The sequence below is a fragment of the Oncorhynchus nerka genome, linkage group LG21 (genome assembly GCF_034236695.1).
Source record: "Oncorhynchus nerka isolate Pitt River linkage group LG21, Oner_Uvic_2.0, whole genome shotgun sequence".
Lineage (NCBI taxonomy): Eukaryota > Metazoa > Chordata > Actinopteri > Salmoniformes > Salmonidae > Oncorhynchus > Oncorhynchus nerka.
Window position 1 is genome coordinate 10,157,683 of NC_088416.1, and position 23,503 is coordinate 10,181,185.

At 42.8% G+C, this 23,503-nt stretch overlaps 2 protein-coding genes across 2 annotated transcripts; both read right to left on the reverse strand.

The window, feature by feature from the left end:
• Positions 1 to 7,942: 7,942 nt before the first annotated feature.
• On the reverse strand, positions 7,943 to 13,098 carry LOC115103871 (beta-2-glycoprotein 1-like). The gene is made up of 8 exons (XM_029624889.2): positions 12,859 to 13,098; positions 10,827 to 11,003; positions 10,236 to 10,332; positions 9,939 to 10,015; positions 9,398 to 9,586; positions 8,666 to 8,845; positions 8,269 to 8,466; positions 7,943 to 8,166 (listed from the first exon to the last, which is right to left on the reverse strand). The coding sequence occupies exons 1-8, from the start codon at positions 12,926 to 12,928 to the stop codon at positions 8,102 to 8,104; spliced, it is 1,053 nt and encodes a 350-aa protein (XP_029480749.1). The 5' UTR covers positions 12,929 to 13,098; the 3' UTR covers positions 7,943 to 8,101.
• A 566-nt stretch (positions 13,099 to 13,664) lies between these two features.
• On the reverse strand, positions 13,665 to 17,275 carry LOC115103870 (beta-2-glycoprotein 1-like). The gene is made up of 8 exons (XM_029624888.2): positions 17,142 to 17,275; positions 16,835 to 17,014; positions 16,399 to 16,489; positions 16,236 to 16,312; positions 15,947 to 16,138; positions 15,008 to 15,187; positions 14,098 to 14,295; positions 13,665 to 13,805 (listed from the first exon to the last, which is right to left on the reverse strand). The coding sequence occupies exons 1-8, from the start codon at positions 17,209 to 17,211 to the stop codon at positions 13,723 to 13,725; spliced, it is 1,071 nt and encodes a 356-aa protein (XP_029480748.1). The 5' UTR covers positions 17,212 to 17,275; the 3' UTR covers positions 13,665 to 13,722.
• Positions 17,276 to 23,503: the final 6,228 nt, after the last annotated feature.

Consider the following 23,503-nt stretch of genomic DNA (forward strand, 5'->3'; position numbering starts at 1 on the left):
AGTGTTACGCCAAGTTGTGCTCAGTGTTAAATGTAACGGTGCAAGTCAAAAATGGAGAGAATTACATCAAAGGCGACATTCAACAGTGGGATTTTCCAACTCGGAGAAAAAGGCTAACTGTCATCGCAGTTACTGTGAGCTCGGGCATGGTTCTTTTTACTTCCCTGTTTTTGAAATAGAGAAGGTTTTCTTTTCTCTCTCATTTTAAATGTCACGTAGGTCAATAGATCAGGCCTAATGTGCAGTGGGTAAAAAAAAAGAATGTAGTTGTATGATCTATGTCACCTGCCTTGTAATGCACCCCCTCACAAGAACCACACGTGAACCCAGATGGGATCATCAAAGAAGGTGGCGCTTTTCCCCATGCTTTTACTGTGGTCCTGCTATTGATATAAGAAGAGCATGTTTAAGAGATCAAAGGGGATGCTCGTTTCTAGTAGTAAGGTGTTGCCCTATTTCAACTAAGGCCAGCAGGCAGGAGTCACAAGGTAGGCTACTGTAACCTAACACTTTACAGGTAATGGAGCAAGGTTGGGCTTTCTTGTAAACACTTGTGGTTTTCATTTGAAATATGACATTTGAGAACTCCACAAAATGGCCGCCATCTTTTCTCCCTCCACTTCCCACAAGTGCCTGGCTGTGCTTCAAACCGCCGCCAACAATACCACCTGTCTTTTTCTAATGTGCAGTAAACAATGAAAACACACTTCAAACATTATCCGCTTGGCACTTGTTTTTCCTACTAGCCCAAACTGTTTATCTTAAAGGCATTTATCAAGCCACCTTGAGGCATTGTTTGCAAGTAAGCCACTTCCTTCTCTTTGGCTTGTGTGTATCAGGGCTGTGTCACCCTAAACCACATCTCTTTCAGCGATCAATGGCAACTTCCTGCCACTGCCAAACACTATAGACATGAATCATCTTATAGGCCTACTGCATATAGTTGATAGAACAGTTAGGGCATGGCTGATGGAAACTCCTTCCGGCACCAATGGGGCTGGTACTTCACTTTGTTCATTTGGAATACTGTTTTGAGTACATTTTAGTAACATATTTACAGGGAGTTAAGCATTTTATATTGATAAAGTTGAACCTCAGAAACATTTTAACTTTTTTTTCAAATGCCTTCAGAAGTCAAAAAAAAAAAAAAAAGTTTAAAAAAAGAAAGAGCTTATACAATGGTAATCAAATCCTTCTTTAACTGCCCAGATGCATTACCAACCAAAACCCTGTGATGGGGAAAAGGATTGTTTCACTTAAAAGCATGTCTTTTGTTCTGGTTATCTGCCTCTCCAGCTAGATTTGGTCCAGATGGAAGTCAAGTAGGTCCCTCCCTCCCTCCCTCCGAGAGCTTCCACGTGTGAGGTGGGCATACGAGGGTCATGTGGGACCGTACAGTATTGTGTACGTTTGTATAATCCAACCACGGCACACCTTTATTTGTGGTCTACTAAAACACGACTGAAAACCAAGCCATCATCTGGTAATCCTCTAGCAAAGGTCATCTGCAACATAACCAGACATCAGTTTTGATAAAACATCAATTACTCTAAATGAATTTCATTCAATAGGAAAGAAAAGGGTTGTGATTATAGGTCACACTTTGAGCTTTTAGATCTGATAGCGTCCAATTCCAAATATCCTGCCAAAATTGGCTCGAAACCCAGCACGCTTCTGTAAATATTCTCTACGGCTCTGGCAACATTAGCCATGTTTCTGGTGACTTTAGAACAGCGACCAGATGTCCTTTGATGTCCGCTGATCCCACTTTGTAGCTGACAACAAATAACACACACGTTTATTACACGGTAAACATTTGATGCTTTCACATTTCTTCCTCTAATCCTTTACAGTTAGTCCTCAGTGGGGGAAAAACCGATGAGCTCTCTCTCTCGATCGCCCTGATTGTCTCTCTCCTTTTTCTTTCTTTCTTTCTTTCTTTTTTTCTTTCTTTCTTTCTTTCTTTCTAATCCTAGATTAAAGGGACTTGGATACCACTTGAAAAATTGGATTCTGAAATAGCCAGAACCACATCTGAGAGAAAGACAGAGAATTAACAAGACACCACCAACTCAGGGCAAAAAGAGAGAGAAAAAAGGCATATTGTTCAATATGGAGACCCAGAAGTATAATCCTGTAATATAAGTCATCCGGAGGCAATGAAACAGACTCCAAAGCAACTTTCTGAAGGCGGCCAGAGAGGAAAATAAAAACTGTTGTCAGACAACACATTTGTCCTCTCTAGCGACTAGGCCTTGTTTGGATCTTGTGGCTTCAGAGAAGAGACACGATGGCTATCTGTGATACTTTGTATGTGTGTGTGTGCGTGTGTGTGTTAGACCAGCATTAGCAGTGGACGGATAGTAACCAGCGTCATTGCTTTTCAAAGGGTGACTAAACCCCTGTCTCTTTCATGTGGGTGACGACGTGACCTTGCTTGGTCTACGGAGGATGCCGGCCAGGCACCTCAGTCCGGTTATAGGCAGCGGTAGGGCAAACAATGCCAGGGCCTGGTGCCATCCACCCCTGCATCCCTCCATCCCCAGCTGCATCCTCTCAACGAAGCCTCGATTGAAGTGGATTCATTTATTTATTCCGCTTTCACAAGACTGACATGAAAGACTTGACTGTGTGTTTCAATGTATTGTAACTTTGTTATCTAAAGAAGGCTTGAGGAAGACACCCCAGAGATCAAAGCTGTGTGGAGACACAAAGTGGAGTCACGTTAAAGTGTGACACACGTCATGGCATCTACTGGTTTCCCAGTAATCCTCTCAGACTGGATTTCTTAGTTGTGACGGGGGGGGGCACCCTATTCCCTATGGGCCCTGGTCAAAAGAAGTGCACTATAAAGGGAGCCATTTTGGGATGCGGACATAACACTAAATGAGTGGCACATACATGGGCATCTACCACACAGCTCCACGAGTAAGCACCTAATACTACACAGCTTCTACACTTACTAACGTGGTCAAGGTCGGCCATTTTCCCTGACTGAGACAGAGAATGGCAAAGCCTCACGTCTTCACCCTGATTAAGAAGTAGGATTAGTCCTGCCAGGAGAGACCTGGGTATGGTGGAGGTGTGGGTAGAGAGAGAGAGGTGTGGGGGATGAGTAAAATAGGGGCTAAAACCAAATCAGGGCATGAAGACTTATCCACAGTCGGCTGAAGAGTGTTCCAAGGCCTGAGAAAAGAGGAGGCACGGAATCAGATAAAAAAATATAATTGAACCATTCACTTTGCATAAATCTCACCAAAGCCAACTGCCCAGGTGTTGTCAAAAATCTCTCTCTCTCTTTTTCATTTATTTATTTGTTATTTTACCAGGTAAATTGACTGAGAACACATTCTCATTTGCAGCAACAACCTGGGGAATAGTTACAGGGGAGAGGAGGGGGATTAATGAGACAATTGTAAACTGGGGATTATCAGGTGACCGTGATGGTTTGAGGGCCAGATTGGGAATTTAGTCAGGACACCGGGGTTAACACCCCTACTCTTACGATAAGTGCCATGAGATCTTTAATGACCTCAGAGAGTCAGGACACCCGTATAATGTCCCATCCGAAAGACGGCACCCGACCCAGGGCAGTGTCCCCAATCACTGCCCTGGGGCATTGGGATATTCTTTTTGACCAGAGGAAAGAGTGCCTTCTACTGGCCCTCCAACACCACTTCCAGCAGCATCTGGTCTCCCATCCAGGAACTGACCAGGACCAACCTTGTTTAGCTTCAAAAGCAAGCCAGCAGTGGTATGCAGGGTGGTATGCTGCTGATAATTCTTTAATCTAGGATTCTTTCTAATCCTAGATTAAATGGACTTGGATACCACTTGAAAAGTTGGATTCTGAAATAGCCAGAACCACATCTGAGAGAAAGACAGAGAATTAACAAGACACCACCAACTCAGGGCAAAAAGAGAGATAAAAAAAGCATATTGTTCAATATGGAGACCCAGAAGTATAATCCTGTAATATAAGTCATCCTAAGGCAATGAAACAAATCAACCTTTCTGAAGGAGGCCAGAGAGGAAAATAAAAACTGTTGTCAGACAACACATTTGTCCTCTCTAGCGACTAGACCTCGTTTGGATCTTGTGGCTTCCGAGAAGAGACACAATGGCTATCTGTGATACTTTGTATGTGTGTGTGTGTGTGTGTGTGTGCGTGCGTGTGTTAGACCAGCATTAGCAGTGGATGGATAGTAACCAGCGTCATTGCTTTTCAAAGGGTGACTAAACCCCTGTCTCTTTCATGTGGGTGACGACGTGACCTTGCTTGGTCTACGGAGGACGCCGGCCAGGCACCACAGTCCGGTTATAGGCAGCGGTAGGGCAAACAATGCCAGGGCCTGGTGCCATCCACCCCTCCATCCCTCCATCCCCAGCTGCATCCTCTCAACGAAGCCTCGATTGAAGTGGATTCATTTATTTATTCCGCTTTCACAAGACTGACATGAAAGACTTGACTGTGTGTTTCAATGTATTGTAACTGTGTTATCTAAAGAAGGCTTGAGGAAGACACCCCAGAGATCAAAGCTGTGTGGAGACACAAAGTGGAGTCACGTTAAAGTGTGACACACGTCATGACATCTACTGGTTTCCCAGTAATACTCTCAGACTGGATTTCTTAGTTGTGACGGGTCAAAAAAAATCACCTTGGAGGTGCCCCAAATGGCACCCTATTCCCTATGGGCCCTGTTCAAAAGAAGTACACTATTAGGGAATAGGGAACCATTTGGGGTGCAACCCAAAACATTCAACCAGTGGCACATACAGTACATGGGCATCTACCACATAGCTAGAGTGAGTTTTTGTGGTCAAGGTCGGCCATTTCCCCTGACTGAGACAGAGAATGGCAAAGCCTCACGTCTTCACCCTGATTAGGAGGTGGGATTAGTCCTGCCAGGAGAGACCGGGGTGTGGTGGAGGTGTGGGTGGAGAAAGAGAGCGAGCGGGAATGAATAAAAGAAGGGCTAATACCAACTCAGGGCATGAAGACTTATCTACCATTGACTGAAGCGTCTTCCCGAGTCCTGACATAAGAGAAGGAAACCACAGCAGGGGGAGAAAAAAAAAACGTTAAGTTGGCATAAATCTCACCAAGCCAACTGCCCAGATGTTATCAAAAAAAATCTCTCTTTCTGTCTCCCCTATGGTATATTCCTTTGATTCCAGAATCATGCTGGTTCGCTAATCTAAGCAGTTCCAACCCGCCAAGGTGGAGTCGGCTGCCTTTGCAGTGTTTGGTTACACTGAATTGTATGTCGCCACCACACCACCTGCATTGCTGTCGACTGCTGGTGGGAAGAAGGTAGCCTCAATATGAACCATTGACTAGGCTACTGCTCGTGCATCAGCCCAGGCATTGCTGACTGGTCCTCTGATCCTCCCCTCACAACAGCGGGATGTTCAAGAAAACAAAGCCCTCATTTGGATTAGAATAATCGTTCGTACTTTAATATTACCTAAACGAGGCCAACCATCTGACTCGGGAAAAGGACTGTTTGGTTTTGAAGCAAGATCCTCACTCTGTCCATCGACTCTATCCCACCCCGATGGCACTACCTCAGGTTGGCCACTAGCTGGCGTGAGTGGACAACTTGAGGCAACTTGGTGGTTATGCAGACATGAGGTCAGGCATTTTTCAGGTGTTTTTTCAGAAGGCCATCAATTAAGGTTTTCCCTTATGATGTTGCAATATGTCCGTTATATGCGGTCGCAAATCTTTCGTGGGTGGAATTGGGAAAAACTCACTCTGGGAACTTGCCAACGCAAAATCCCACCTTGGGAAAAAAACAGTCAGAATTATTTATCTTTCAGAACTCCATACCCACATGTTCCTCCTATTTCCTCCCATCACCATTGTGTGGGATTAACCAAAGCCAGTAGATGCATCTGTCACCCTAAATGAGCCATAGACAAAGAAGGGAGCTTTAATGAGTGTCTGGGAGAGAACAGACGAGGTTCTGCCCATCAATTAGGACTGCTTAGACTAGTGGCCTTTGAAGTGTACTGGACTCCAAGTCCCAGCATGCTCTATGGCATAGACCAGGGGTGGAGGACGGGAGGCCTCCTGAGGTAATACATCACCACACCTCAGAATACAGATTAGAATGGAATGAGATTCTATTTCTCTGATCATTTCAACCTAACACCAACCACTCTTCCACCATCTCTTCTTCTTTCCTTCGCTTATACAGTATCTTCTGTTAGAAATCATTTTGCTAGAAATTCCAACTGCAGGAGCCTGTTCATGTCTCCTGTATCTTGCTCTTCAACCCAACCCAATACTGGGTGTTTTTGCTTCCCAGGCAGGTGTAGCTCACAATCTAGGCTAGTGGCCATGTACCTTATGAAACAAACAATTCATATCAATTCTCACATAAAACACATTCTAAAACATCAATTATTGCTTCTCCATCAACTCAAATAACTCTAAGCAAATGATCTGAACTTTTCCTCGCATTACCGCTAATGATGCTAACGATAGAAAGCATACTGGATACTGCGTGTTCATGTCTTCAACCACGAAACAACGTCTAGTCCCCTTAGGACAACTCATCTCACTTGGATGGATTTTTGCCACGGAGGGCTACTGAGGGGACAAGAGAGAAAAGGGGGATAGAAAGCGAGAGAGCAAACAAGTGAGAAGAGAGCTAGAGAGAGAGAGACAGACCGAGAGAGAACGCGAAAGACGGGAGAGAGAGAGAAAGACAATAATCGTTTGGAGTCAGAAAACACATTTCAAAGAGGCTCCAAACAGCCTGCATGTGAAATCGGATAGCAACTAATAAAGTGCATCTCTTCACAACAATAAATAATGCATCAAGAGGAAACAACATGAAACACGGAGACTTGTTTGATCTTCAGAAAGACGGAGAAAAGGGTTTAGTAACGGACGCCAGTGCGTTGCGTTCATGTCATGGAGGAGCGCTCGTACCAGGCCTCATTTAAAGTCAATATCTGAAGAACTTCTCCGCAACTTTGCCGTGTGGTCCGGATGAATATTATGTGAAATAAGTTGAATACATTTGTGTGAAATCGATAGTGTCGGGCTATAGTTGGTTGGTGAACATGCTGTCGTGTTTGGAAGTGTCCTGAAAACTGTTCAAGTGCGGTCCTGGCTCGCCCTGAGGCAATGAAGAAATGCATTTTCCATCTATTTTTCCTTGCTATGGTGTGATACGTAAACAGAGACAAATTCTTACAACCCCCCCCTCGGTCTCCCTCCATTCAGTAACCAATGGAAACCCTTGTGACTCCACCTACAGTCGGCCTCTGCAGTTCTTTCATGTCCTGCCTCGCTGCCCCAGTGGGGAAGGAGAGTCAGTTCTCATGACTCAGTACAATCAACCGGCCGGGGGGGGGAATAGTTCTGACCACCGGCTGACGGCCAAGGACAGAGGATCAAACTAACCGCATAGCGGGGCAAGAGCAGCAAGGGGGGGGGGGGGGTTCCTCTGCTAATCTCCGTTAGAATTGACATGCAAAGAGGTTTGGGTAAACGGGACAGGGTTGCACTGTGGCCGGCTTGCAGTCGACTGTATGGTTTTAATATGAATCACTGGATAGGAAGGTAGAGTTCAGTTTTGTAGTAGAAATGTATATTTTGGGAGCTGACTTTTTGTCTGTTGACAGTGTGTGTGTGGTGTAGCAATGAGTTTGGTGTGTATTTAGTGTGTGTGTGTGGTGTAGCAATGCGTTTGGTGTGTATTTAGTGTGGTGTAGTAATGAGTTTGGTGTGTATTTAGTGTGGTGTAGCAATGGGTTTGAGTTGAGTGTGTGTGCGTGCATGTTTGAGTTTTTCCTGACCACTTGACCTGACAGAGTATCTCACAGCTGCACAACACTGACATCATGTGACATCATTTGGAAATGGAGTTTATGCTGTTGTTTTGTAAGTATTGAGTAAGATGTTGGGTCAAGTCATCTACAAAGATACAAGCAAACAGTATATTTTATTCATCGTAAAATTAGTTCTCTACAGAAAAATTATTCCGAAGAACAAATGGATAGCATTACATAGAAATACACATGACATTTAATTCACAGGCAATCAATGTTCTTGGTCTCAATTTGCTTTGTCATGCACAGCGTTTCAGCACTGGGCTATCTCAGATGGCAGGGAACCAGATTTGAATTGATATTGAATCGCACTTGGTTCTAGAAAGGAAAACACACACAGACATCATGAAGACTTGATGGTTAATGTTGTTTTATATAGAAAATAACCAACAAGAAAAAATGCTTGCGCTTTAGTCTCACCTTCAAAGCATTCTGGGATCTTGAGTTTTCCATTGATGCATTGGGTTGACACTGCATAGCCACACTTCTTCTCCTCGTTCATACAATAGACCAAGATGACGTCCGCATGCGAGATTCTATTGGGCTCGAAATCCTCTATCCAAAATTTCTTTCCATTGTAAAGGATGCGTCCTCTTTTAATACCTACCTTGCAGGAAGCTGTGGAACAAAGAGTGAAATTATGATCAATAATTATAGTATTGGCTCAGGGAGCTAGGTGGATATTACTATTTAGAATTTCAAAAAACGGCAACATTCAGCTATTCAAAAACACCGATTTGACAATACCGATTTGACAGGTTACCAAATAAGTTTGGTTAAACAAAATACAAAATTGCCACAAAATCAGTGGTCCTACCCCTGCAAACTGGCTCCTTTGACCAATCCCCTGTTTTAAGACATTCAATCTCCACAGGCCCATCCAGGACATAGTCTACATTACATCCATATTTGACAGTCTCCTTGAAGCCGTACTCCCTCTTGTCAGTATTGGTCATGTAGCCGTTGTTGATGCCTGTTGGAGCTGAACAGGTCACCACTGGAAACAAACAGAGGTCAATCAGGGTTAGTGTGTGTTCAGAATACCACTTTAACTTCGTCCACAAAGCAAGTCACTTGTCATTTATTACCACACGAAAAGGTGCAATTTGTATTTCATTTCATTTCCCCAGAGGTATCACAGACATATCTGGCCAAAACTAAAACAAACAAACGGTTACACGAGCCAATAACCATCCCCCTCAGCTTACAAAAGTTCACGAACGAAAGTTACGATTTTCTAAGGTGACATGAAGTGCTCAGCAATAAAAATAAAGATGTTTTATTGTCACATACAGCGCTCCTGGAGCAAGTTAGGGTTAAGTGCCTTGCTCAAGGGCACATCGACAGATTTTTCACCTTGTTGGCTTGGGTATTCAAACCAGCGACCATTTGGTTACTGGCCTAACCCAGGGATGGGCAACTGGCCTCTTTGTATATATTTTGTGTGTGTGTGGGGGGGGGGGGGGGTGTTGCCCATCCCTGCTCTAGGCTACCTGCCGCCCTAGCAATACAACAGATTAGAGCCTTTAACTGATAACACTGTACCTACATTTACATTCTGGTGGCTCAGTCCAGTTTCCGTCAGTGCTGCACGATCCCCTCTCACTGCCTATGAGGACAAGTGGAGGGAAACACTCATAGGTCCCCCCAAAACCAAACACAATCGTTTCGCCTGTCAACTTTCTGTCGTAGACCATTTTCCCATATTTAGGTATTGGAGGAAGACCACACGTCACCGCTGACAGAGGGGAGAGATTTCATTCACATGCTCATTAAATCACACACATTTGATTGAAATACGTGATATTCTCTCTCTCTATATATATATATATTTTTTTTTTTTAAATCAGAGACATACGATGTAACATATGAGTAGCATAGTCTACAGTAAAGCCATTATTCAAAATCTCCGTTTTACACTTCGTAGAATGCTCTTCACAATTACAGCAATACGGCCACGTTTACATTGTGCTTATAGGCTTGCACGTATCAATGTGAGTTTGTATGCATTGATCAATGTGAGATCATGTTGAATCATTAGTGCTCAGTGCTAGAGCAGCTGTGTATTTCAGTATAAGGCAGACACTTACGTGTGCACGTCGGTGGGGGATCACTCCATTGTCCGTCGTACAAGCACTCAATGGTACTGGCTCCTTGCAGGGTATACCTGTAGACAACATTACCGTAATCTGTCAAGTTATGTACTAAAAAAATAAAATAACATAAAGTACACACTATATTAGGTATATGGGTATACAGTGATTTCAACTTTGACCTACTTCACATGTGTTTGATACAATAACATGTTATCGACTTTGACAGCACGGAGAGGTGGCCAGTCGTCAACGAAACGCTAGAATGGAATTTGTAAATGCTATTCCCCATACCCCTCGTGGCAGGTGTAGTTGATGACACTCTGATAGACAATGTCCACAAACTCCATGTCTCCATGGCCCAGCGCTTCTGGGAGAGAGCAACTCTTTGCTGCATCAGAAGTTAAAAAAAGAAAAAAGAAAAAGAGAGTCAGTCAGCATTGCTCAACAGTTCCATCAATACGAGCATCAACTGATCCTCGTTGTAACATATTGAATCTCAACTGATAATACTTGCAATGTACTGAGTATCAATTGATAATACTTGCAATATACTGAGCATCAATTGATAATACTTGCAATATACTGAGCATCAATTGATAATACTTGCAATATACTGAGCATCAATTGATAATACTTGCAATATACTGAGCATCAATTGATAATACTTGCAATATACTGAGCATCAATTGATAATACTTGCAATATACTGAGCATCAATTGATAATACTTGCAATATACTGAGCATCAACTGATAATACTTGCAATATACTGAGCATCAACTGATAATACTTGATACAGATTTTTTTATTTTTTTTTGAGTATCAAATTATGATACATGAACAGTAATACTGTTTCAGGTCAAACTTGATAAAAGCGTCCTACTTGAGCACGCAAGTCTAGACTTGGTCCAGTCTCCGCTAGCGGTGCAGCTGATTGTGCGAGAGCCTGAGGTGGGTGTATACCCTAGTTTACACGACAGCACCACCTCGTCTCCGGGGGAGTACACCCTCTGGAGCCCCTCCAGTTCCATACCGTCACCCAGGGGCGGGCGGCCACATTCTGAGGGGGCAGACAAGCAAAGGGACGGGTCAATAAAACACACACACACACACACACGGACACAGAAAAAAAAACATATAGATTAACCAAAGAAGTGCCCGTGCAACTCCCCAGACATTCTGTTGACATTTTACGTAATGTCTAGTGATAGTTTGTTGAGCATAAAAAGGTAGGTGGACTATTAAAATAAAGTGTATTTTTCCTTTCAGCTTACAGTACCTGAAAGTATTCGTCAACATGACACAAGCCCATTTGTCTCAACACACTCTGACAACATGCTCACTGAGAGTACGGAGGAATATTGAACAGCATACAGCGCAGAAACACAAAAGGCTTCTGAAATCAAGAGGTCAAAACACTGGAACATAAAATGAACAAAAATACAAACGCAACATGTAAAGTGTTGCTTCTATGTTTCATGAGTCTTTCATATGCACAAAAATCGTATTTCTCTGAAATGTATTGCACTAATTTGTTTACATCCCCGTTAGTGAGCATTTGTCCTTTGCCAAGATAATCCATCCACCTGACAGGTGTGGCATATCAAGAAGCTATCATTACACAGGTGCACCTTACGCTGGGGACAATAAAAGGCCACTCTGAAATCTGCAGTTTTGTCACACAACATAATGTCACAGATGTCTCAAGTTGAGGGAGTGTGCAATTGAATGTTCATTTCGCTACCATAAGCTGCTTCCAATGCCTTTTTTTAGAGAATTTGGCAGTACATCCAACCGGCCTCACAACCGCAGACCACGTGTAACCATGTCAGCCTAGGACCGCCACAACCAGCGGGATCGTCGGAGACCAGCCACCCGGACAGCTGATTAAAATTGTGGTTTTGCACAACCAAATCATTTCCGCAAAAACTGTCAGAAACTGTCTCAGGGAAGCTCATCTGCATGCTCGTCGTCCTTACCAGGGCCTTGACCTGACTGCAGTTCGGCATCGTAACTGACTTCAGTGCGCAAAGGCTCACCTTCGATGGCCACTGGCATGCTGGAGAAGTGTGCACTTCAAAAATGAATCCTGGTTTCAACTGTAACAGGCGTTGTGCGGTTCGCTGATGTCAACGCTGTCAGAGTGGCCCATGGTGGTGGTGGGGTTATGGTATGGGCAAGCACAAGCACAAGCCATGGACAATGAACACAATTGCATTTTATCGATGACAATTTGAATACAAAGAGATAACGTGGCGAGATTCTGAGGCCATTATCGTGCCATTCATCTGCCGTCATCACCTCATGTTTCAGCATGATAATGCACAGCCCCATGTTGCAAAGATCTGTACAAAATTCCTAGAAGCTAAAAATGCCCCAGTTCTTTCATGACCTGCATACTCACCAGACATGCCATCCATTGAGCATGTTTGGAATGCTCTGGATCGACATGTACGACAACATGTTCCAGTTCCCGCCAGCAATATCCAGCAACATCACAAAGCCATTGAAGAGGCATGGGACAACACTCCACAATCAACAGCCTGATCAACTCTATGAGAAGGAAATGGCGCTGCCAATATCCAGCAACTTCACAAAGCCATTGAAGAGGCGTGGGACGACATTCCACAATCAACAGCCTGAGCAACTGTATTCGAAGGAGATGGCGTCGCACTGCATGAGGCAAATGGTGGTCACACAAGATACTGACTGGTTTTCTGATCCACGCCCATACTATTTTTTTAAAGGTGTCTGTGACCAGCACATCTGTGAAATGTCATGTGAAATCCATAGATTAGGACCTAATGAATTTATTTCAATTGACTTTCAATTTCCTTATATGAACTGTAACTCAGTTTAAATTGTTGCATTTCTATTTTTGTTCAGTGTCGAGACCGTAATAATAGATACTATACCTTTCTTGGTTGTCACTGGTGTATACAAGGCAAGCAGACAGAGCAGCGGCAAAGACAGACTTGGGGCCATCGTCTGTGGTGTGGAGAGAGCGTCTCTCCTCTCTGGTTTCAAGGGTAAAAAAATAATAATCGGAATGTCGTTGGAGCTCCCAACTTTTTATGTTCTCGAGGTAATTGGATAAGGGTCGATGACAACGCCGAATGAGGCAACCGCTGGCTCTTTGACTATTTACGTAATTTACCGTAAAGCACCAGACCTTTGTGAACCTTACCGTTGCCCCACCCCCATTCCTAGTACACATCACCAGTTTTCTGTAACTCTTCACCAAATTGCCAGATCCATTTATGTGGTACAATAAAGTTGACTGAAGCTATTCTAGCAGTATAACATTGATGTGGCTAGATGACGCAGATCTACACACGCAGAACTACTACTATGAATATTTATGTGTGTGATTTTTTATCTGTGAACAGAATGGAATGCATTTGTAATCTCATACAGCTTCTGTTTGTTGTTCTTGTTGCAAAATTGCAAGAGTTCAATCCGATATCGAGTTCAAGTCAAAACAAAAAAAAAGGTATGTTTACTCTTGGTTAAAAAGTAACTTGTTTTTCTCTCAAAACTGCAGTGCCCTTTGTGTATGAGCAGAGATTACAAATACTGTAATCCTATACTGACATCTAGTGTCATTTTCAGGTAACATGTACTTAACAGGCAATCACATTCAGGCTCATTCAAGTTATGGATATAATCAACAGGTTATTAGCAAAAGCAAGGCTGGATTATTTGGACACAAAGTCAAATAGACTGTTAAAACAGATTTGTTTTATTTATTTGCCATATTTATCCTCTTTATATGGTGTTTATTTTGTTAGGTCGGCTTGACACATCGCAATCTCAGATGGAAGTGATTTGGGCTTGAGGGTGTACTCCATCTTGCCTGGTTCTAAGAGAAAGACAAGACACACAAACACGTTTGTCATTTTAGTTGTGAGAATATTAAGGGCTCAACTAAACAGCTTTAGGGAAGCTTTGAAAATGTGATGGCAGCGACCACAACACATGTTACTGGGTTGTGTTCATTTGTCATCAAACGGAATAAAATGGACTGAAACACGGAGAGACTACCGACGCGTGTCCAGTAAGAAACACCCATTTTCGATTTACGTAGTAATACGTTTTAAAACTTGCATGCCATAATGAACGTGACCATGTTATTTTGGTACGAAGGGCCTCACCTTTAAAGCATTCTGGGGTATTGAGTGTGCCGTCGATGCACTGACTTGCTACTGGAATGCCACACTTCAGCTCCTTGTTCAGACAGTAGAACACAACAGGCTCCCCGTGAAGGACTCTATTGGGTTTCAGATCACCAATCCAGATCTTCTTGGCGTTGTAGAAGATGCGACCTCTGTTGATGTTAACTTTACAGGGGGCTGCGGTAAAGCGAGGACAAGCAAAGCAACATGACTCTCCGTTTAGCATTGAATAGAATGAAATGTAATAGATCATGGACATTTTTCATTTTCCTCTGTATCAGTACCCAACCTGAAACACCACATATACAATAGGTTGGGAGCAACACATGGTCAGCCACACAGCAGCGACCCCGGATAAGGTTTGGGAATGCAGTGCTTTGCGCAAAAGGCACAAACGACAGTATGCTCTCATTACGCAATCATTGCAGTCACCAAAGATGAAATAAATGGTTGCCGATACACATCGAATCACATGCAAGTCAACAAGTTGGTTCGATATACAGACACACACAAGTGACATTCCCACAAGAGTAACAACAGTGCAACCTGGTCTATGACTCAATGGCTCAGGTGTGAACTTTCCCCAATGCACAGCAGAGGAGGCTGGTGGGAGGAGCTATAGGAGGTCATGCTCATATTGCAATGACTGGAATGGAATAGACAGAACCTAGTCAAACGTGGTTTCCATATGTTTGATACCATTCCATTTAAACCATTCCAGCCATGACAATGAGCTCATCCTCCTATAGCTCCTCCCACCAGCCTCCTCTATGTACAGCTCTAGGGTCAGCTTCCCCTTCTCCAATCATAATCTTAACCATTAGCGGGGGAAATGCAAAACTGACAGAAGATCAGCGTCTAAGGGCAACTTCACCCTACACGGACTCACCTCTACAAACGGGCAAAGTGGACCAGTTGCCTGTATTCTGACACTGTATTTCCTCAGAGCCGTCCAGAACGTAGTGTTCCTGGCACTGGTACTTGACCTTCTCCTTGTAGCCGGCCTCCCTCATCACAGCAAAGGTGATGATGCCGTGGTCTATCGTTGGTGGGATGGAGCAACTCACCTCTGCAACAGGTCAGAAAGGTAATGGACTAGTGAAAGTGTATTAGCAATGCAATATTGTCAGGATTAATCTAAATGACAGAAATCATTTTTAAGGCATAAACAGAGGAAGACAGGATTATGCAAATTGATCAATTATCATCGCTTGGAGTGGATGAACAGTTAACAATAACCATTTTAACCAGAATCATCGTCAGGGCCGGTTCCAGGCATCAGCGGTTCCCATGCCGCTAGTGCCCCAACTTACTGTTGAGAGTTAGGATAATAGAATACACAAAGTGAAAGTTCGAAATTTGGTTGTGCATCACTCAATTAACCATGTCAGCGAACAAAGATTGGTAAATTAGTCTAGCCAGCCATCTGTCCGAATACGAACCAGGCACGCAGGGCACGTGCCCAGGGGCCCTGACCTCCAAAGGGCCCCTATTGATTTTGTTAGTCACTCTCACTCAGATATTATGAACATGGCATAAGTAATGGCAAAATGTGTACAATTGCAGGAAAATAGCTTTTAAAAAAATGATCTCCACCCCATGGATAAATGGGAGAATTGCAGTGAATGAACCATAAAACATTTGGGAGGGGCAACCAAATCTCACATAGGGCTCCAAAAAGGCTAGACCCATGTAATAATGGGCCCCCCATAAGATCAATTTATCAGTGGTTCCACCAGATGTCACTCAAAAACTTCTCAACCAATGACATTTGTTCATGATGGAACAGACAAACCATTTGGCATGTGCTGCCACTGTCTGCACCTACCCTTGCATACCGGTGGCTCAGTCACGTTTCCACTGGCCAGACACGATCCTCTCTCGTTGCCAATGGGAGCTCTTGGCGGCAAACACTCATACGTCCAACTCTGTCCGTACTGGATTTCATTGCCAGTGAACTTCTTATTGTCATAGACAATTTTACCATCCTTCGGTGCTTGAGGCAGAGCACAACTCACAGCTGCAGGGAAGAAATATTTTAAATAATCAAGACTATATTGACATATTTAGACAAACAGTGGAGAAAAGCAAAGTTACGTTCTGGAGGTATAGTATACCTTTACACATTGGTGGTGGTGCACTGAGGGTACCATCGTGTAAACACACGCTCTCATTGGCTCCTATCATGACGTACCTGAAGAACACACATTCTTATTGGTCTGAGATGCATAGAGTCAGCAAAATGTAGTCAGAACTAAACCACACTGTATTTCCCCTCACCCGTCATCACATGTGTAGTTGAGTACACTCTTGAATGGCACGTCAATCATCCCTGGCTTTTGCATAGGCTTGGGGAGAGGGCACATCTTTGCTGTGTCAAAAAATTGATTAGCTTCATGTGGATATAATTTATGCATTTCATGTAAAAAAATATATATTTGGGGGTCCTATATCCCTAGCCCCTTGCTAAAGTATGGACTGTCCATGGTACTGTATAGGTGACTTTAGGGTTCCAAAATTCTCAGAAACATTCCCAAAATTCCCAGGTTTTCCAGTTGGAAGATTACTTGAATCAGTGACTTAATAAGCAAGAAATCTGGAATCCTCCAACCAGGATTTGTGGAAAACCCAACAATCTACCTGAATTTTTGTGAACATAGGTGGATTTATTCTTTACATTGTGTAATGGATGTTTTGCGAACGGGGTGGAGCTTACGAGAACACACAAGGTCCAGTTTGGTCCACTCTCCCGAGGCAGAGCAGGTGATCCTGGCAGTCTTGCCGGTCCCAGGTGTGTATCCACGCTCGCACGCCAGGGTCACCTCTTCTCCAATCTCATACACGCGCTTTAGACCCAATGCATCGACGCCGTCGGTCACAGGCGGACGGCCGCACACTGAGGAGAAAAACACAGATGAAATACGGCTAAAGCATAGGTCACTGAATCTGGTGAACCAACACTAATATCTATTCTGTCATTGGAAAAAAAATGACCGCATTCAATTAAATCCCTTTCACTGTACCTTTCTTGGATGTCACTGACGTATACAAGGCAAGCTGGCAGAGCAGCAGCAAAGCCAAGGTTGGGTTCATCTTCCGGGGGAGGGTTGAGAGAGACTGTGTCCGTTCTTTCGGGGCAGTGGACGGTGAAAAATGTAGACGGTCGTTCAAAAGCCCAGAAAGTCTGAGCCAATGAGATCGTCGGAATTAGGCTTCCAATCGATTGAACCCAAAGTTCAAAGCACATGCATGTTTACTCTGAGTTGAAGGATAACTTTCACTCAGTACACTACACAGACACCCACACGACAATGACTCCGAAATCATAAAATGTAGCAGCTGTATGAAATGCAGGTTTCATTCATGCAATACTAATGCTAAACTTTTTTTTTTTAAACTGTCATTCGAATTTGATTTCGAAAGGGGGAGGTTGTGCAGACTTGCCCTGCCTGTGTCGTTCAGATAGGACAGGTTACACCTGAGTCAGATGGTATTTATTTTGGCTATTGCCCAATGTGCATACTGTTAATCTACTACTAATGTATTAGCTTGATATTTAGCGTTACAATGGCACCATCGGATCACCAAGACAACTATTTACATCTACACTTTGAGCACTAACACCCGTCTTGCCTTCTGCTGAAGTCCTGTCCTTACGGCTGCTACAAGGCTAACTATTTGTTAACCTAATCATAAATACGAGGACAACAGTGGGACATAGATACTTCTTAGGAATTGGCAGAGAAAAGCACTGAGGTCACAGACAACTGTAGTAGGACATGTACTGGGTGGGGTAATTGGACACAGGGTAGTCCCCCCCCCCCCACATTCGCTCTTCTGCAGGTTTTACTATGCAATTTCTTCCATCCTAGCCATATTTCCTCATCTGCTTGCATGAACCCATCCTAATATATATATAAGGGTGTTTTGGTACTTCTTGTATGCACTACGCTTTCCCACGTGCTAACTTTTAGTATACCACAGGTCAACAGTCTACCAGTCTACAGTGGTTGCTCAACCACAAATTGAGATGATGCTGCGGGACTGTCTATTTTTCCCCCCCTGTCCTATAGCCACCAGTCATAGTGACAACAGTGGTAGGTGGATTGTTTGTCCAGATCTGCAATACCGATCATACCACACATAAAAGCATTCAAAACTGCATCGATTTATAGTGCAAATTGACAAGAAGCAATAGGAATAGCTGATAGGCAGCGGAGAGGCATCACTGCAGCATGAAAGTACAGTAAAGACAGGCAGCTCAAAACGTCTTTATCAGGGCACGACGCCACGGGAGGCAGATGGCTCAAAACGTCTTTATAAGGGCACATGGCGACGCCACGGGAGGCAGATGGCTCAAAACGTCTTTATAAGGGCACACGGCGACGCCATGGAGGCAGATGGCTCAAAACGTTTTTATAAGGCCACATGGCGACGCCACGGGAGGCAGATGGCTCAAAACGTCTTTATAAGGACACATGGCGACGCCACGGGAGGCAGATGGCTCGAAACGTCTTTATAAGGACACATGGCGACGCAGATGGTTCGAGTCTCTGCTATTTATTATTCAAGGGGCAGGCAAGAGAGCATAAACAAGGTCAGAGTCCAGGAGGTACAAGGTCAGGGCAGGCAGTATGGTCAGGCAGGCAAGGGTCAAAACCGGGGGAACTAGCAAAAGCGCGATAAGGAAACAGCAGGCGCACGGAAAAACACGCTGGTTGACTTGAACGAGCCACAGATAAACAGGGAACAACCGGAATAAATACCCAGGGACTAATGGGGAAAACAGGTGACACCTGGAGGTGCAAGTATCCTACAACACTACAATGCAATCAATAATTTCTTCATAGTTTTAAAGTGATTACAACGTCCTACAATAGGCTGCAGTGAACATGTCATTAGAATAAAGAAGCAAAATCCCTGTGATTTGAACATTTCATTCCAAGTGGATCTACTCTCGATAGTTTATACTGGTCTAGAGAGGAACAGTAGCAGGCCAGTCTGGCTGTATTTAAAAAAAAAAAAAAAAATCTGATAGTGAGTCTGTTGCAGATCATCATTCTCCAAAATCGTCCTATAATAATGTGGACACGTATGCTCCCGGCAGGCCCAGTTATTCACGAAAGTTTAACACGCATTCCTTTCCAATCAGAGCGGCTATTCCTCACGCACATAGAATCTAACCCTTTCAATACAACCTAAATATTTCTCATTTAACTTTCAATATGTATTACCTGTTATACGTGGCATAAACACAACCAGTCACAATGTTTCAATCTGATTAGGCTACATCAAAAGTCTTCCGCAGGCATACTCACGTTCGACCAAAATCTATTTCCTGCGTTCTCAAAATGGCTTGACATTAACCAGGTATCCAGCCAACCTTTTTATGCGAGTCAAGTACATGATGGATTTTAAAAAATGATGGTAACAGCACATTCATTGGAAAACTTTCGAAATGTTGACCGAACAAAATACGCTAGACAAGGTGGGTTCTTTTTGCATCATTAAAATTCGTTATTCGAGAGATGGCGTTGGAAATGCTTTTATATTGGTAAAATAACTATCATATTGAAGTAAATTTGGGAGTCATGTGATATGTTGTGTGGTCCTCCCACTAGGATTCAGGAAAGCATGCAGTTTATTAGGCTTACAAATTAAATACATTCTAATGAACTTCACAGGGTGATGAGCTTGATGCTCCTTTCAATAAATATCGAGGGTCTTATTCTGGTGACATGATGATCGATGCTTGGCTGCCATTTGACAAATCAAAATAATCTCGCAATTTGGTCCACAATAATCTCATCATGTAGTAGGCTATATCTGCGAGCTATTGCATAGAGCCACGTGCCAATACCAGAATGGGCACATTCGCTATACCTACGCAACATTTTTTGTGACATCCATCAGTAGGCCTAGAGTTTAAAATGCGATGCTACATGGTAATTATTCGGTACATGGTAATTTAACCGAAAATGTATTTCTATGTGCACTACCTATTTAAATGCACAGATGTGTATCTGCAACAAGTCAATTTGATGGAAACAACTCTGATAGGAAAATGTACATGCAGATTTGAGCATAATAGCATGAAATCTGTTGCCAATTGGATGGAAACCTAGCTATAGACACCCTAAAGACTAGTGTCACTTTGATTATGACTGCATCATGGTTCACCAGCAGCACCAAACATAAAAAATAAATAAACTACAGACCAGACAAAACAACCTTGTGAGAATTGTACTCCCCACTCATACTCATCTGGATGTCGAGCATTTTAAGCAGCTAGCCTGGCTATCAGAAGAAAAAAAAAGAGTACGATGAAATTAAATTAGTTCTAGTCCACTGCATTATCACAGACTCAGCCCCTGGGTACCTATCCAAATATTTTTCATTTGTTAGTGATGTTCTCCAGCCTAATACGAGAGGCAAAGACTCTAATATTCACTGTTTTAAATATAAAAAGAGTCTATCGGGTAAGAACGCATTTTAATATACCGGCATTGTTGAGTGGAACAAACTACCACAGCAACTCAAAGCCATACCAACCATAACCACTTTTTAAAAGAATGTCAAAATCTGGCTAATGTGGAAACAGTAGAATATGTTTTGTCTGTATCTATGTATGTATCTATTTGTGTATGTACACTACCAGTCAAAAGTTTTAGAAGGCCTACTATTTCAAGGGTTTTTCTTTATTTTTACTATTTTCTACATTGTAGAATAATAGTGAAGACATCAAAACTATGATATAATACAAATGGCATCATGTAGTAACCAAAAAAGTATATTTTATATTTGAGATTCTGTAAAGTAGCCACCCTTTGCCTTGATGACAGCTTTGCACACTCTTGGCATTCTCTCAACCTGCTTCATGAGGTAGTCACCTGGAAGGCATTTCAATTAACAGGTGTGCCTTGTTAAAAGTTAATTTGTGGAATTTCTTTCCTTCTTAATGCATTTGAGCCAATCAGTTGTGTTGTGGCAAGGTAGTGGGGTATACAGAAGATAGCCCTATTTGGTAAAAGACCAAGTCCATATTATGGCAAGAACAGCTCAAATAAGCAAAGAGAAACGACAGTCCATCATTACTTTAAGACATGAAGGTCAGTCAATAGGGAAAATTTCAAGAACTTTGAAAGTTTCTTCAAGTGCAGTCGCAAAAACCATCAAGCGCTATGATGAAACTGGCTCTCATGAGGACCGCCACAGGAATGGAAGACCCAGAGTTATATCTGCTGCACAGGATAAGTTCATGAGAGTTACCAGCCTCAGAAATTGCAGTCCAAATAAATGCTTCACAGAGTTCAAGTAAGACACATCTCAACATCAACTGTTCAGAGGAGACTGTGTGAATCAGGCCTTCGTGGTCAAATTTCTGCAAAGAAACCACTAATAAAGGTCACCAATAATAAGAAGAGACTTGCTTGGGCCAAGAAACATGAGCAATGGACATTAGACCAGTGGAAATTTGTCCTTTGGTCTGGAGTCCAAATTGGAGATTTTTGGTTCCAAACGCCATGTCTTTGTGAGAGACGTGGTGTGGGAGAACGGATGATCTCTGCATGTGTATTTCCCACCATAAAACAATTCAAGGTTCTCATTCAAGGTTCAGAATTCAAGGTTCACTTAACCAGCATGGCTACCACAGCATTCTGCAGCGATACGCCATTCCATCTGGTTTGTGCTTAGTGGGACTATCATTTGTTTTTCAACAGGACAATGACCCAGGACACCTCCAGGCTGTGTAAGGGCTATTTTACCAAGGAGGAGAGTGATGGAGTGCTGCATCAGATGTCCTGGCCTCCATAATCCCCAGACCTCAACGAAATTGAGATGGTTTGGAATGAGTCGGACCGCAGAATGAGGGAAAAGCAGTCAACAAGTGCTCAGCATATGTGGGAACTCCCTCAAGGCTGTTGGGAAAGCATTCCCAGTGAAGCTGGTTGAGAGAATGCCAAGAGTGTGCGAAGCTGTCATCAAGGCAAAGGGTGGCTATTTGATATAAATAAATATAAATAAATATACATTTGATTGGTTTAACACTTTTTTGGTTACATTATTCCATGTCTTATTTCATAGCTTTGATGTTTTCACTATTATTCTGCAATGTAGAAAATAGTAAAAATAAAGAAAAACCCTTAAATGAGTAGGTGTTTTAAAACATTTGACCGGTATTGTATTTGTGTAAAGAAAAAATAGGGACCACAGTGGAAATAAGTTTTTAATTGACAAAACAATCAAATCAATCCATCCAAACTGTGCAGTGGCAATTTGATGAACGGAAACACAAAAAGGTTTAATGACATTCAGAGATTGTCAAACCAAGCCTTCTATACTGGGTAAGCCTACAAGATAGGGAGGGATATATTTTCAGTTTTCTGGGATTGACATGGTCTATCTATTGTGGTGTTGAAAACGCAAACCATGATATTGAAGCGCCTGAGGTCTGTACACTTTGTTTATTGGTTATGTGGTGCCTTGGCCCAGAAACCTGTTGGTGGGAAATCCGTTACATATATTTTATATAATTCTAAATATGACATCAAAATGTTGCTAATCTGATTTCCCGCTAGTTTGATCTTTGTCTTCAGTTGACTCTGATCATAGTGTAAGCCTAATGAAATAGGAAGAGAGAGTGGGCTCGTCTGTGGTGGTCGGCGAACCCTCAGTCGTTGACTGTGCCACAAAAGAACGCTGAAGTGCAAAGTCAATATCCACGTTTATAAACACAGGTGTCGCTACACTGCCCTACATAGGCAAAACACAGTAACCACGAATTTGGTTAAATTTTTTGTTGTTGATCTGTTGTAATAGCCAGGTATTATCTGATTAATGTGGTATTTGTTCTTCTGTCAGGAAACTAAGCCAGTTGATCAGAATATATCATGGTGTATCAGAAATTGCTGTCTGTCTAAACAAAAAAAGTCAGATTTTGCAGTAAAAACAACTGTGTTGCCTTTGTAGGGCAGTATTGCTATTTGTGATCATAAACATTAGGGAAGGGTCATGTGAAAATATGATCCTCCCCCCACAGTACATGTTGAACCGTCCCTAAAGACTTCAGAACAAATGAATAAGCCACACATAACACATTGATAATGGATTTTTTAAAAATGCGATGACTACGATCAGTGCTTTGAATTAGGCGAAATAGCTACTCATTTTGGGTGCCGGCTCTGTTTTCATTTAGGTGCAGGAACTCCAGAAGAAACACATTTGAGCCAAGTCAAGCACTGACTACGATATGACTGAGATGTCGTTTCTCTTCAAATAACTAGGTTGAACCCAAACATGTGCCAGTATTTTTTACGCCACTGGATGACGCTCCAATCTTCCAAATTCCAACAGCCCTCCTCCAGGCGATTCATTGGTGACGTCA

What these genes read in the sequence shown, in the direction of transcription:
- LOC115103870 (XM_029624888.2), bottom strand. Translation starts at nt 17,211, where the DNA reads ATGAACCCAACCTTGGCTTTGCTGCTGCTCTGCCAGCTTGCCTTGTAT. An exon ending in AACTACACATGTGATGACGG is followed by an intron (nt 16,313 to 16,398) that starts GTGAGGGGAAAT and finishes TGTGTTCTTCAG; the next exon opens with GTACGTCATGATAGGAGCCA. An exon ending in ACCACCACCAATGTGTAAAG is followed by an intron (nt 16,139 to 16,235) that starts GTATACTATACC and finishes TCTTCCCTGCAG; the next exon opens with CTGTGAGTTGTGCTCTGCCT.
- LOC115103871 (XM_029624889.2), bottom strand. Translation starts at nt 12,928, where the DNA reads ATGGCCCCAAGTCTGTCTTTGCCGCTGCTCTGTCTGCTTGCCTTGTAT. An exon ending in ACCAGTGACAACCAAGAAAG is followed by an intron (nt 11,004 to 12,858) that starts GTATAGTATCTA and finishes CTGCCCCCTCAG; the next exon opens with AATGTGGCCGCCCGCCCCTG. An exon ending in TGAGCCACCAGAATGTAAAT is followed by an intron (nt 8,846 to 9,397) that starts GTAGGTACAGTG and finishes GTTTGTTTCCAG; the next exon opens with TGGTGACCTGTTCAGCTCCA.